We start from the raw sequence: 15,738 nt of genomic DNA, 5'->3' as shown, positions 1-15,738 counted from the left end.
ACACGGAAACTCTATGTCTATTATGTCAGCTTATTTTTCTACTGCTATTAATTGGCAACTGTTTCTCCTAGGTTGAAAAATGTGTTTTTCCTGGAAACCAAACAATAAAATGGGCTTATTAATACATACAAGATGTATTACAGTATCATCTATCATGGCTCCATGTTCATACCTCCCGATTCCCCATGAGTTAATCAGTAATGTATACTTCTTTACAATAAATGATTTGTTTTTCTTCTGTTTCTTTGAAACTTCACAGCAGATACTGTAGTACACACATAAAAAGTTGAGTTATTCAAGGTCTAATTGTTTTTCTCAGTAATTGGCTTGGTTTACATATAGTAAATAATTGGAAAGTTGTCCAGAGAATGAACTAACTCATAATGAATAGACATCTGTACAGTCAGAACTTTTAAAAGAAGGAGGACTTAGAAGGCTACATTTCCTATGACTACATAATAGTCAAACAAGAAAGGCTTTTGGGGACTCAGACCAAACAAACCAGCTCAACATTTTATTTTTATAACAATCTAATCTCACTACATCCGTTTTACTCAGACCTGTAAATTAGTGAAAACTTTGAGTAAAAAGATAAATAAAAAGTCAGAAGAGGAACAAAACTTAGAGGGATGTTAATAAAGGAAAACAAATGAATTGTTTTCTACCTAGTTAATCTTGCTGTTAATTGGTAACCATATGATTTCAAAATATGCCGCTTACCCTGGAAGACGTGCAGCATTTTTGTCCTTGTTCTTGTGTCCCAGACGACTGGTGGACTTGATGTAGAGGTGGCGGTGCAGCTCATCGATGAGCACAAGGTGGATGTTGAGCTTCCTGCTGTGGAGCTCGAGTCGCAGATCTCCAAGCCCCTCCACCTGCAGAAGGGGGCCTTCCAAGGAATCCACCGCTGACACCTGCATATGACAAAATACCAGGCAATCACAGGACTTTTCACGTTTCCTTCATAGTGTCTGATGAAGATTTTCTTTTGACATTTGCCTTCACTGGAAAGCCCACAGTAGGAAGCCACAGAAAGACATCAGAACAGAGAGAGAGGCAGGGAAACGCAAGTCTAAAAGGCCATCAATTCTATGGCCAATTTTCATAAAAGGTTCATGGCAAATCATCACACAGCAAACATTGTAGCCTGGAGGTGGGAAGGCTGCACATTCATTGTTCTTTTACAATTGCACATAACTCATCTTTGTAGGACAAGGATGTACAAGACACACAACGAGGAGAGGATCTCTATGTGACAAAACATTGAATTGATCCACTCACCAACCTGTGGTTATAGAATAAAACCGTCCAAATCTTATATTGTGTTATGACGGTAAAATGCACCTGTCAGACCAGCTTTGAACGATTCCATTACACCTTCTGTCCCAATGATGAAGAAACCCATTGGTTCCCCATGAAGATCAGCCGTCAACATCCCAGTCTTGACACTCATTTTCCACAAGCTATCATAGACATGCCCAAAAAAGAAACTTAGATGCAACTCATGTTCTCCAGCCAGAGTATCAGAGGGTACGGGATTCACATGTACAATATATGAAAAATGTATTTTCCTCCAACAGATGATTTAAAAGTCTTCTCACACCCTCCTGACTCACGCTCTTTATTTTTCAAATGTTCCCTAGTTACCCTCCCTACTTCTCTCTTTGCTCAGTTTTTTTATTAACAGCAGCAGCAGCAGCAGTGGCATGCTTGCAATTAATACATCTTCATGCCATTAAATAAAATGTGCCAGGCTGTATTTGTGTATGAATGTGCATTACTATGGCTATTTCAAGGGTACTAATGGCCAGATGATAGTGCTTTGAAAAATGTTTGCATGGCCAGGGCAAGCCAGAAGGGAATGGGTAGCTGCTGGTGGGGGGGGGGGGGTGCATGGGTCAAGTGTGTGTTGATGCAAATGAGAGGCACATTAGTGACAAGATGAGCTAATGCGCTGCATGATCAGCCCGCTTTGGTTTAATAGAATAACTCTGCGTGCATGCAAGGCTCTGTGTGTCCCATTTGTGTGTGTGTTCACACCTCCCAGATGTGTGTATGATTATATGTGTGTGATTGCATGGCTGTAAATCATTTAACACTTATGTGTCTGAGTGTAGGGGGGAATATCTCATTACCATTGGGCTGGGATGACAGAGGAAGGCTGGTTAACATCATTAGGGGGCCGGGCCTGTCAGCTTAATGAGCGATATGAAGCCTCTTGTGGATTTGCAGAGTAGCAAGAGAGATGGTGAGAAGGACACAAGTGAAGAGAGGAGAACAGAAAAGAAGTATGACAGCTTATCAGTAAACTCTGAGCACCAAGGGGGGGTTGTGTCAGCAGTTGTGTGCACCTGGGTTTTGTGACACTACAGGAACAAGGGAATGAGAGGAGATATAGGAGAGGACATGTTATGGAACTAAAGCCAGTATCGTTTTTTTAACCAAACCCATGGGGTCTACGACTGCCATTCAATAGCAGACAGAGAGCATAGTCTGAATTCTAATTGTCAACCCTTAGAGATAAAGCTCACATAACACACACACACACACACACACACACACAGAATCACACAGATGATATGGAGAGTGAGACACATTGAAGGAGAGATGGAAGCTAGGAAGTATCCCTGGCTAATCTACACTTACCACACTACACAGCAAATAAAAAACAAAGACATCCAGTACACTGCATGAGTCAACACATGTATAACTTTGTGGTAAAGAAAGAGGGAGATAGTGATAAGGAAGGGAGAGGAAACATAAGGTGCATGGAGAAACGAGGGAGACGTTCATCTGACAGATGAGTGCAGTAATGAGTGACAGCATGATGGGAATGAACACTTCAGGCAGTGTGATGTTACAGTGGAGAGACATGTGTGGGATTGTATAGGTAGTATACAATGTATGTGGGAAACACATTTAGAGAACAATGCAAAAATATCTTTAGGTACTCAAATAAACATGTGGATCATTATATGATAAATAATATGTATCTAGTAATATATAAAGAGATTTAACACCAGTGTGATGAATTTATCAGATGAGTTATTTTTCTAATTCACAAATCTTTAAACAGACATTAAAGGTGGGGTAGGTAAGTTTGAGAAACCGGCTCGAGATACACTTTTTGTTATATTCCATGGAATGCTCTTAACATCCCGATAGCAATGAATATCTACGCCAACTGGAACGCCTCCATAAGAAAACCACTCTAACAGTTCATCTCCATGCCTACACCGACCACCTACATCAGTACAATAATGCGCTCAAAGCAGCCCGGACCAACTACTACTCACAACTGATACACTCTGGCTCCAGCAACCCCAAGGCTCTGTTCTCCACCATCAGCACACTCCTTAAACCCTGCGACAACGCCACCCCATCCTTCACAACCGCACAGTGCAATTCTTTCCTCTCATTCTTTCAATCCAAAATCGACAGCATCTACAGAAACCTGACCTCCTCAACAGCCCTCCCCATCTCCCCCACTGGCTCCCCCCCCCTTCACCTCAAAGCCCCTATCCCGGTTCTCCCCTGTGACCCCAATGCAACTTTCCACCCTCATGGCCGGAATGAACTCCACCTGCACTCTGGATCCCATACCAACTACATTTGTCAGGGAATGCCTCCCTCCCATCTCCCAACTCATAACCACAATCATTAACTCCTCCCTCTGCTCTGGATCAGTCCCCCCCCCTCACTCAAACTGGCTGCTGTTACACCCATACTGAAAAAACCCGGACTCACACCTGACATCATGTCCAACTTCCGGCCCATTTCTAATCTCCCGTTCCTATCAAAGCTACTCGAACGTGTTGTAGCCTCCCAACTAAAATCCCACCTCAGCTCCAATAACCTGTTTGAACCCTTTCAATCAGGATTCCGGACAAAACATAGCACAGAGACAGCCCTCCTCAGAATCACTAACGACCTCCTCCTCTCCTCAGACTCCGGCAATCTCAACATCCTCATCCTCCTCGACCTCACAGCAGCGTTCGACACCATCGACCACACCATCCTGCTGTCCCGCCTGGAATCATCCCTCAACATCACTGACACTGCACTCTCCTGGTTGAAATCATACCTCACCAACAGACACCAGTTCATCCACATCAATAACTGCACTTCCTCCACTGCCCCTCTGAACCAAGGCGTCCCCCAGGGTTCGGTGCTTGGTCCCCTCCTCTTCATCCTCTATATACTCCCCCTTGGAAAAATCATCCGTCGCCACAACCTCCAGTATCACTGCTACGCTGATGACATCCAACTCTACATCTCCACAAAAACCATCACTGCCACAACTCACTCCACACTCACCAACTGTCTCTCAGAAATTAAATCCTGGATGCAAACAAACTACCTTCAACTGAACAGCGACAAATCTGATATCATCATAATCGGACCCCCATCCCGCACCAACACCATTCAGAACTTCAACCTCACCCTTGACAACACCACTCTAACCCCCTCTCCTCACATTCGCAACCTTGGAGTAATCTTTGACAGCCAGCTCAAATTTGACAAACACACAAACCACATCACCAGGACTGCCTTCTTCCATCTGAAAAACATTGCCCGCCTCCGCCCCTCACTCACCTTCCCGGCTGCTGAAACCCTCATCCACGCATTTGTCACTTCAAGACTGGACTACTGCAACAGCATCCTGTATGGTTCATCATCCAAAATCCTAAATAAACTACAATACATCCAGAACTGCGCTGCCCGCCTCCTCACCCACACCCGCTCCAGAGACCACATCACCCCCGTCCTTCAAAACCTGCACTGGCTCCCTGTTCGTCAACGAATACACTTCAAAATCCTTCTGCTAACACACAAAGCTCTCAATAACCAGGCTCCCCCCTACCTCTCCGACCTGATCCACCACTACACCCCTTCCCGCAGCCTTCGCTCATCAGAAGCGAACCTCCTCTCTATCCCCAAGAAAACCAAGCTCCGAACCTGGGGGGATAGAGCCTTCTCCATCGCTGCCCCCACCCTCTGGAACTCCCTCCCACAACACATCAGAGACTGCACTGACCCCCCCACTTTCAAAACACTGACCAAAACACACCTCTTCAAGATGGCTTTTAATCTGTGAATTATGCTGTATTGCTGTTTTAATAACTTTTAAGTGTTATTTTATCTTGTTTTAATAACTTTTAAATTCTATTTTATCATGTTTTATCACCACTGTAAAGCGTCTTTGAGCACCTGGAAAAGCGCTTTGAAATGCAATGTATTATTATTATTATTATTATTATTATTAATATCTTAAGTGTTTTGACAAAAAATCCATAAAAAAAAGTCATCTGTGGAAGCCGTAGCACTGTAAAAAGCACAACCAATCATTTTAGCCGGCCCAGCTAAAATAACTGGATGGCCTACCTGCCTGTCAGCCTTCCATCTGTGCACAAACTTATCTCGTGCCCTCATTGGTCATGTGCGCGTTTGTGTGTGTTGGAGGAGGGGCTCTGGAAGGAAGTGGCAGATTTTTTCCAGTTGTGTATTTTCAAATTCTAGCGCACTCGAGCTGGTTTCTCCAAAATTACCTACCCCACCTCATTAACTATGATGTGAACCAGAAACAAGCATGTTTTACTTGTTTAGAGAAAGAAAGTATTTTGAAATAACTTTAAAAAAGGTAAATACATGGCTTCTATGAGTAAACAATACACCAACTTTTCTCAAAAACACATTAATTGACTTGCTCTATAGAAAAATACACTTTGTATTTGACCTCTGAGTATCCAGCATGTATATACTGCTTCATTGCAAGCTGTTCGTTTTAGCTTTAAAGTGCAGAAACTTAGAAATGAATATGGGAGGTTCCAAAACTAACCAAATATAAATGTAAAGGATGCTGGCCTGCCACTTTATAATCATAACTAACTCCTCTAATTTGGCTTTAGTGTGTGGTACTGACTTCGAACTTTCCACCACCTTTCAAAAACACTGACTGAGCACAGGTTGGATGAAGTTCCAATTATTCCACCTACACAAAGAGAATATTTCATGGTCCTTTGGGCATACTATCATCCCTCTTTTTACCTCCTCCTCCTCCTCAGATAACACTGTTCTAGCAACCTAGTTATTACCAAAGTCTGGAGGAATATGTGTGGGTGTGACAGAGAAAGGGAGAGAGGAAGTGGAGGTAAAAGAAAGGAGCAGAGGGATCAGAGAGTCTGGTCGTTTAGTCCTCAATACCATCCTCCAGCTCCCCTGCCGAGCGTACTGCAAAACACACATCAAAAGAACAGGAGTACGCGCAAACATACACACCTCACCACACTGAGATGATGTTCTCTTGAAGTAAAAGAGTTGCACCCGCTGGACTGTTCACGGCTAGAAAACGATTCTTTAGAGGGATGACAGGTGCCAAGAAATCAATCTTAGCATTAACACTTCATAGAGGCTGCTGTTTAGATGTGTACTGTGCACACCGTGAGTCTCAGAAGCACGGTACCGCCTCTGTATTGCCTGATATGCATTTACATTATGTAAATAGGGTTTCTCACAACTTCAAAAAAAGACAACAATCTTTTCTTTTTTCACCATCAAACAACACCAAACCAAATCTAACAAGCTATTTCCTTTCCCCCTGTCAGCCTCTCCATCTAACTGACAAAACTCACACACATGCTCACACACACAAAGAAGCTCTGGTGTAGAGACATGTCAGCCGTTATCAGTCTACTCACCAGCATATCTGTGGCATGAAGGTAGTGCTTGCTTGCCATGTAGGCCTCCAGCCGTTGAGGCACCTGCTTGATGCTTTCGATTTCATCCAGCAGCTGCAGGACGTGCTTGTGCTCGATGCCCTCTATCCACAGCTTCCTCAGCTCATCTCTTTTGCAGTGCAGCAGCATCTTACAGGACAGGAGGTTCTCCTTCACCTGAAGAGGGAGTTGAAATCAACAAAAAGGTGTTGTTGAGAAAGCTGAGTGATAAAAAGCACAAAGTAAGTCCATCTATACTTCTAAATGTTTGAACCATACATGTGTGTGTCATCATTCAGATAACTTTGAGAACTGTTTAATGGTAAAGCAATGCTTTTCCCAACCTATTATTTAAATAATCTTTCATATCTAAGTGTAACTGCTGTGAATTGTTGATTCTCATGAGCTCAGAGTTTGCCAGCATGGAATGTGAAAAGAGCATGAAGCCATAGCTGTAAAGAAAGATTAGAGCCATGACAGCTAGGCCCTTAACCTGACCCTCTCTTCCTTAACAAACTGGATTTTCGGGGCTCACTTTCATCAAAGAATCAAAATGTCCAGTTGCACAGAGTACAACAGTAATAAAAGGTGACATTAACTGTTTAGCATTAATATTGTCAAGTCAAATGCATCTAGCATCAAACAATATATAATCACATTTCCCTTTTTTTGGTACACTTTTATTTGTTCGTCTGGGAGACATCAATAGCTTTTCTGGTGTTTCTGTGCTTTAGTTCAAGTACCTTGAAACCATTTGCAATTCCATTAAGAGCTCTGCACTCCTACACAGGTGTTTGCACTTCTGGCTGATTAGCTTAGCTGATTTTAGAGCGATGCAGAATTCAAAGAGTAGGCAGGAACATTAAACAAAACACATTTTGATCTTTCGCTTTCAGAGTTCATAATTTGTCTTCATTTAAAGACAGAACTTGGTTACACTTCGGTTTGCTTAAAGAAGCACTAGGACACGGGTTGTCTTTTTTGCAAGGTCTGTATTGGCTGATCAAAGTTAAGTGTGATAGAGAAATGTATGTCCGGAGGCTAAGGATTGTGGCTTGAGCATAGGATATTTAAGTAGGCAATTTAAAAACAGGATTTTTGCTAATTAAGTCAGTCTGTCAGTTTTGGAGAATAACAAAAGACATACAAAACTATAATCCAATAATCCATTATTATGTATGAACACACAAAATACAAATTATTCAATAAACAAATTCAGTTTTTAATTGCACATCACTAATCTAAAATCCCTAAAAAGTTAGTGTGAACTATTGTTATTGGTTTCCCAGAACCTTCAGTGTCCATTTGTATATAAAGTGTCCCATTCCTACCTGTTTGATCTTGTTGCGGGAGCTGGTGATGCGCTCGGTGATGCTCTGGTAGGTCCTGATGGCGGTGGTGAGTTCGGCATAATGCTGAACGATCTGCTCGTCCAAATCTCTGTCACATGTCTCAAAGGCCTCTTCCAGACGACCCTTCTCCGTCTCCCTGTCCTGCACATCATCACTGCTGGACAGAGTCCTGCAGTGATGAAGAAGAGGGAAAGGTAAAAGGTTTGACTCAGTTACCACATCCACATCATGAGGTGGAGAGCAGAAACCCTCAGGAAATAACCATTACATAGCTGATATTGAGCTTAGTATGAGCTTACATAAAGATTTTAAAGGCAGCCGAGGGTGTAAAAAGAAAACTGACATATTCCAACATACACCTCCGGTAAAAGGCAGCATTGACAGAAACACTGATGCGGAGACAAAAGGCTCTAACAGCAGCATAACAATCGGTGTTGTTAATTATAGCATGTTTTCACATATTTGGCAAACAAACTCCTCATTTGATCATACTAGACAAAAAGTTAGTAAATAAAAACAGATTGTGTTATACTGAGGACGCAATGGAGGAATTACAGAATGTACAGGCTGTATGGATATTCCTGACCTCCACTTAGAGAACTCTTACTCAACTTCCTATACATTTCCCTCTTTCTAAACGAGAGCAACTTTTTTAAACAGTGCATTACTACACCTGTTACACCTGGTAGCTGCAGGAGTCACAGTGATAATCATTTAGTTGCAGTGTATGCTTTTCACCTAATACATATTTGTAATACATCTCAAAGTTATAGATGAGAATGACTAGTTCAGAGTCCTATGTGCTCCTACGAAATCATAGCAACTGTGGGTAAGAAACATGCCAGAAAGCCAAGCTTGGTGCACTTCATTAAGCCAACCGGAATACAAATGTTTACCCATGCACAATATATCTTTCGTACATTTAAACAAGGTTTTTATGAAAACCGTTTATTTTGTAACAAATACTTGGTGAGCTTCAAATTGTGGGAGAAGACACAAACAATGTCCAAGATTCAACATGTTATTCTGCTTCAGGAACAAATAAAACTGCTGTTGATATTAACCGACATATAAACAATATTGTTCATGAAAAATTGCAAAGGTATGTGCGTTCATGTTATACATTAAATGAAAAATGCAGGAAGGATATTGCTAACGTAGCTTTAGCATACAAGCTAGCTGTCAATGAGTGTCAGAGCAAATGCGAGCCCACCTTAAGACTTTTCATACGTCTTACTAGCGCCGTATAGTAAATATAAAGAATGAGACAAGCCTTACCTTATGACAGAGATAAGAAGACCAGAAGGGTCTTTGTTTTTGCTAACTGCAGTCCTGTATCTCCCTGTCTCAGCTGCCATTTTTTCCAGCTGCGGCACCCAAACAGGAAGACACAAGCGCGAGTTAAGGAAGGAATTCTGGGAGTTGTAGTATGAACATGAAAGTAGGTCTGCCTGCAGTGTTGCTCATTTTCTCTGACTTCGGATTTGGTCACCATCACATTTTTAATAACTATTATATTTTTATATAACTATCATATATATTCTAGATAAGCTGTTTAATTATTCTGTGTTTGGTTTCTTTATTTGAAAAAGGTAAAACTATTTACATTCTGAGTAATTTTAACAATTTACAGTAATAATTCTATCTTTTTAGGTCTATTCTTTTATAGTAAAAATGTTGCTTGAGACAAAACAGCCATTTTATGATAACATTATCATTTTAGATTATTAAAAAGTGCATGTTTATTTGATCTCAGTCAACACGGATCTCCCTGGATAGATGAATACAAAGGCACATCCAGTAGGTTGTGCGCAGTTGTGCAGATATTGATCCTAGTTGATGTGTTGTGATGCAGCATAAGATTATTACTTGTGTTTTATGTTCATATTTTAAGTTTTTTCTTTGCATTACAAATATCACAATAGAAAAACAGTTTTCTTTTCAACAATTTCAATTCAGTCCTCATGAGACTGATAAGGGAAAGGCTGAGCAGAGAAGAAAGGAGATAGACAGTGTGTCAGAGAGTTAATAGCTTCCCCCATTTAGAACATATAGTGCCGGATTTGGCAGGAGTCTTTGCTCTGTATCTTTGACAATCTCTGCTGTACCAATGAGAATGGGAGAGGGCATTGATTCGGGACCAAAGGGGGTCGATTCCCGGGAGCCTGGGCCCTGATTGATGCACTGGTGGACTGAGGAGATAACATTGTGGGCGATCTTTGTGTCTATTGCAAAAAAAAAGAAACAATCGCTGTGTCATTCGGGAGCCACAGTTTTTCTTCTGAAGGTGCGTAGCTTCCCAGGTCCAACTTTAATTTTCAAGTTCTTATCACCTCTCCCTGCAGCCCAACTAATCTACAGAGCTTCTTTTCTCCAATAATGCAGCACCAAGGTTATTTATTTCAGCTTGATGTGTGTTTGGAAAGTAAGTGATTACTTTGACTGACTGACCTGTGTGTGGATTAACTACAAGGGCAATAAGGTCTTTGTAGGACATGCCTTTGTGATCTGTATATAGATCTAAATGCAAATGTTGCATAGCAATTACTGTGTCCTTCATCAGAGGTTCAGTAAACAAAAATATAGGAGGGGATGTTGTGCAAAAAACAGCTCAATTGTTAAACTTTAAAAGTTAAAATACATAATTAGTGAAAAGTGTTCTTTAAGAAATAGAAGTTGTTATTAATTAATGTAAGAGTACAGCATATAAGCAGGTGTATTCTTGGTTCTGCTGGTCATTCAATAATTAATATCCTTGGACTTGGGGATCTATTTTTGATGTATTTCTTTGTTGTAATAGCTTTGATCATTATCAACAGAAAATAAGAAGTATTTTTCTTTTATCCAATGACACCCCATCCAAATGTATAATAAAATGTCATCCCTTGGTGATTAGGTAGTATGTACTTCTTTACTTGTTTCCATGGAAATGTGGTTAGGGAAACAGAAAAACACTGCATCTATTATGCCCTGCGTATTTTTCACATAATCTTGAATTGGATCAAACAACACATTGGTCTCATATCTCCAACTTGGTGCACTACCAACAAAAGGGCCTCAAACTCATTTTATACTTAAGGTTTTTGACCAATTTATTCAGACACTCTTCATTCATCTCATATATTTGTAAAGTAGAGCACACCATTTGACAAAGATGACAGCGAGGTATTATATAAAGTAAAGATGGATATCTAATTGACATCACAAGACAAAGCGCAGTAAAACATATTGCCAAAAAGCAATAAAAGTACACAAAGGTTGGGAAGATAAAACAAGATAAACAAATAAATAATAGATTTTTGGGAATTTGGTAAACATACAGCCAAATCCGGCAGATCAGGTCTGGATTATCTTCTTGGATAATCTAGGAGTTGCTATGAAGTAGCGGGTTTTTAAATAAATAATTGCAACAAATCCATGTTCAGTAATGCTGCAAATTATGTTCACATCATCAGACATGTTAGGCGGCAGTAAGATAAGAGAAAAATACCACTGAACATGCAGGAAAACCTAGTTCTCTCTCCCCTGCAGACAATCATGAAATAAATATAACCAATAGATTTACTTGATCACCAGCAGCATGCTTAGTATCAAAGTTGCGAGTCAGTCTTGATAATAATCATGTTTATTATAATAATTCTGTCAGAAACAACAACCTTTCACACTCTGGAATTTAACCACTGTCCCATAAGCACTTTATTCAATACCGCCTGAGGCATTCGAGAGAGTGCCCTCAGGGTATTACTGCATGTTCTAATTCTTTATTATGTAATATGTTCATCATGGACTTGTTATGGGGCAGTCCCCTTGGGGAAATCTGTCCATTACAATATGACAAGAGTTAAACCATTTGAATACCTATTATCTCGGGGGAGCACAGAAAATGAAAAATCAATGAAACCTCGGGATCTGCATGTTTTTCAATGTGTTGCGTGATACACCGTAACTATATAGTCCGTCTAAATTGACTTTGAATCATGGCTCCAGGGCATGATCCTGCCCTGCATACCTGCTTATTACCTTCCAAACGTTTACCTTCTTTGTGTTTTCAGTTTTTTAATAACCACTTCATTTCATCTGTTGTGCTTTCAATCCTTTCTTTCTTTATTGTTAGCTTTATTTTCCAATTAGTTCAGATGCCCTTGATATGTGTCTTCTTCAACATACAGCCCAGTCAGCCATACTGGTAAAGAGTTTTAAATTAAAAACATCTATTTTTTCAAGATGTATATTGTGCATTCCAATGTGAGTCATATGTGAATATGACATTTTTTACTTCGACAAATTCTTTAAAAAGATTGTCATTGATTTATGCTTGCACAGTATCACAAATATAGACAATGCCGAAAACGTGAAACACAAATATCAGCAGAAAGGAGCATAATAAAAAATATATATTAGATTAGTTTGTGTGTGTGTGTATGACTTATCAAGTTAAGAGTATGATTCTCATGAAATGTCATCCCTTATAATATCCTCTCTCCTTGAGGCAGATCACATTTCCAGCAGCAATGTAATGTCGCAAGGCTCAGGGCTGTATGAGTTTTTGGATGTGATATGGTAAAAGAAAATGAAAAAACAACAATAATATAATGGTATAGCAATGCTTGAAGTCTGTCTAATGCCTGTAGAATTGTTTTGTTTGTTTTTTTAATAACAATTTAAATAATTGATGTTCAGTATAAAAAACTGAACTGGTTCTCTGATGGCTTCTCCCTCTTGCTCAACTCTAATTTACATATTTACTTCAGTGTTTCATTCACCATTACTCTATTCTTTGACATGTCTTTCTTGTCCAATGGTCATCCTGGTTGAGGTTTTCACTTTTTTGGATCGCCTAACCTTCTCACACTTTCAAATAGTTCAAAAATGATTCCCATGACTGTTTTGTGTCATATCATCAAATTGCCTTCGACCCTTTTCTTTTTTGTTCCTGCATGCTCCCCTCTATCATCTGGATCTGGATCTGGATTAATACTGAGCAGAACCCAGAGGTATCACGCTCAGTGGGGGATGGATTATCCCCGCTAAATGTCTCTTAAAATTTGCCGGAAGCACTCCACGGTTTCTACGATGACAGCTTCTTCTGGTAGCAAGTTCCACTCTCTGATTGTTCTCGGAAAGAAGGAGTATTTAAGAGTGTCACTAGTTGCGAAAATTCGCTCGAAGTTCAAAGAGTTGGCTTTGCGGGTTGCACTTCTTCTAACTGGCTCTAGGTACATTGATGCATCAATGGCTGAGATGTTATGGACAATCTTGAAGAAGAGAACCAAACGAGCCAATCGCCGCCTTTCACTTAATTCCACCCAGTTCAACCGCTTGAGCATTTCTGTGACACTGCTGTCCCATTCATAATATCCAAAAATGAATCTTGCACCTCTTCTTTGTACTGATTCCAGGGCATCACTGTCTTTATCAGTGTAGGGGTCCCAGACCAAGCTGGCGTACTCTAGTTTAGAACGTACTAGGGCCACAAAAGCTGTCTCCTTCAGTTTCTGGGGACAGCGTCGTAGGTTCCGGCGTAGGAAGCCGAGCGAACGGTTTGCCTGTGTTACAATTTGGCCAATGTGTTGGCCAAATTTCACATTGTTCTGGATTTCTACCCCAAGATAAGACTGGTGGGTCACCTCTTTTAACACCTGGCCACATAGAGTATAGTTTTTAATGTGCGGGTTTGTTGATCTGCTTCTTCGTAGGATGTAGCACTTACTAGTATTAAAGCACATTCTCCAAGTGTTAGCCCATTCCTGAAGTCTAGTCAGGTCACCCTGTATATCTTCTTGGTCACTTTCATTTTTAATAGGCCTGTAGAGCAGTCAGTCATCCGCGAATAACCGCACTGTAGATGCTACATGTGACGGCAGGTCATTAATGTAGCATACGAAAAGCAATGGACCCAGCACAGTGCCTTGTGGGACACCAGAGTCAACGTGAACTGTACTTGATTTCACCCCTTCTACGACTACTTGTTGGCTTCTTTGCATAGTAGACAAATCATGTTTCATTCTTCTGTGTTTGATTATCTTCCGGCTTGCCTTGCTCCCTTTGGATTTGTTTGTCTGTTTTGACTGGCTGCCTGTTGCTGAATAAGCCTCCTTGCTGGCAAGTAAATCCTTGTTTTATTACATTAGTTCTACTTCATGGGTCCAAGAACTGTCCACACCTGTGGTGCTGACTGCAGGATTTATTTTGTATTCCCCCATCCTCTCTACTGGGAGCAGAAGGCAGATTTAGAAAATGAATAGCAATACCCAGACACATGTCATGGAAAATGAAATCAACAACTATTGTTGTTCACACATTAATTCCCAGGATTAAATAACTCTGCTGTATATATAACAAAGACACGCCATAGGAGAAATATCAGTAAAGTGTTGACTGTTAGAGAAAAATCTAAGAAAGTAAGGAAACACAAGGATGGTGAGCAGCAGAGACATATCCCATACAAAATGGTTTAAACATCATGTCAGCATGATGAATGGAAAATACTCGTTAGAGCAGTGCAGAGAAATCATCAATTGAAGGCAGACATGCAGGATAGTAAGTGTCGATAAACTTCAGTGGAATTGGATTGCATGACAATTTTGAGTCAAAGTGTTGCAAAATGCTGTTGTTCATTACATCAGAAACAATGACCACTGATTAATGTAAATGAAATTGAAAATAATGCCAGGAGGACCATAAAATGAACCCTCTGCTAAGCCAGCTCTGAACTAAAGGGTCTTAGTCAGAACATGCACATTTAACATGTCTATTTCAATATGTACTCATTGTGTCTTGGTTTTCCCTGCCATATCTGACGGCATAGTTATATCAATCCTATATCCCATCTTCTTTTCTCCATGCATTTCTTACTCTGTATTGCTCAGACCAGCGTTTATGTTGAGTTCAAGTCCTTACTTCATTATTTATGATATTATTTCTTCCTATAAGTCTTCTCACATCTTAAAACAGCTTAAATAATGATACATTTTCCTGGTGGTAGCCATTATGTAAAACATTTAAATTAATTTTGATTCCATTTAATCAACATTACTAACACCATTATGCAAATAGGCTTTATTTTAAGAAGTTTATGGCAAGTTATTCACAAGTGTATTCATATTCATACAGGGCTGGATACTGAACACTCAAGACTTAAGTTCTGAGGTCAGAGCAAATTGCCAACTGAGCATATAGCTGAGCAAAAAAAGGGGTTGTTGTGGATATGTTTTTTCATTCAGCAACCCGAAAGCTATGAAAAGTCTAATCATCAGGAGGAATGTATTCAGAAGACTACATAATCCTATTCTTACATCTTAGAAATATTGATGTTTGTAAAATATTTGTATAATAAATATAAATTGATGAAAAATGTTGTTTTAATGCAATATAGGTTCTGTGTCTCACAATATTGTAGCCTACTTTAGTGATAGATGAACATATATTTGCTCTCACAATTTACCATGAAAATATAATAACTGTATTCGTTGGAAGAAAGTGCTATTTAAACTTCTATTTTCAACAGTGACTATATTGAAAATGTTGTTAGTAGCCTACAAGTGGTGCTGTCAGTGGAAAAGAGAAAGCTCTCTCACTCCCACACCGCTAAAAAAAACCAATGACAGTCACTGATGTTAGGATGCCGACGCTTCTGTCCAATCAACTTGCTCGTTCTTCGAGTACGTCAT

General features: G+C 40.1%; 1 protein-coding gene across 1 annotated transcript in view; it reads right to left on the bottom strand.

Moving 5' to 3' along the window:
- exoc4 (exocyst complex component 4) overlaps window positions 1-9,466 on the bottom strand; it is a 120,736-nt gene extending 111,270 nt beyond the window's left edge. The window contains 4 exon segments of the mRNA XM_034218837.1: window positions 721-914; window positions 6,699-6,893; window positions 8,048-8,237; window positions 9,347-9,466. Coding sequence (XP_034074728.1) covers window positions 721-914; window positions 6,699-6,893; window positions 8,048-8,237; window positions 9,347-9,426 — 659 coding nt within the window. The 5' untranslated portion in view covers window positions 9,427-9,466.
- Window positions 9,467-15,738: the final 6,272 nt, after the last annotated feature.

The sequence above is a fragment of the Gymnodraco acuticeps genome, unplaced genomic scaffold (genome assembly GCF_902827175.1).
Source record: "Gymnodraco acuticeps unplaced genomic scaffold, fGymAcu1.1, whole genome shotgun sequence".
In the NCBI taxonomy this organism is placed as follows: domain Eukaryota; kingdom Metazoa; phylum Chordata; class Actinopteri; order Perciformes; family Bathydraconidae; genus Gymnodraco; species Gymnodraco acuticeps.
This window is presented reverse-complemented; position numbering and strand designations above follow the sequence as displayed.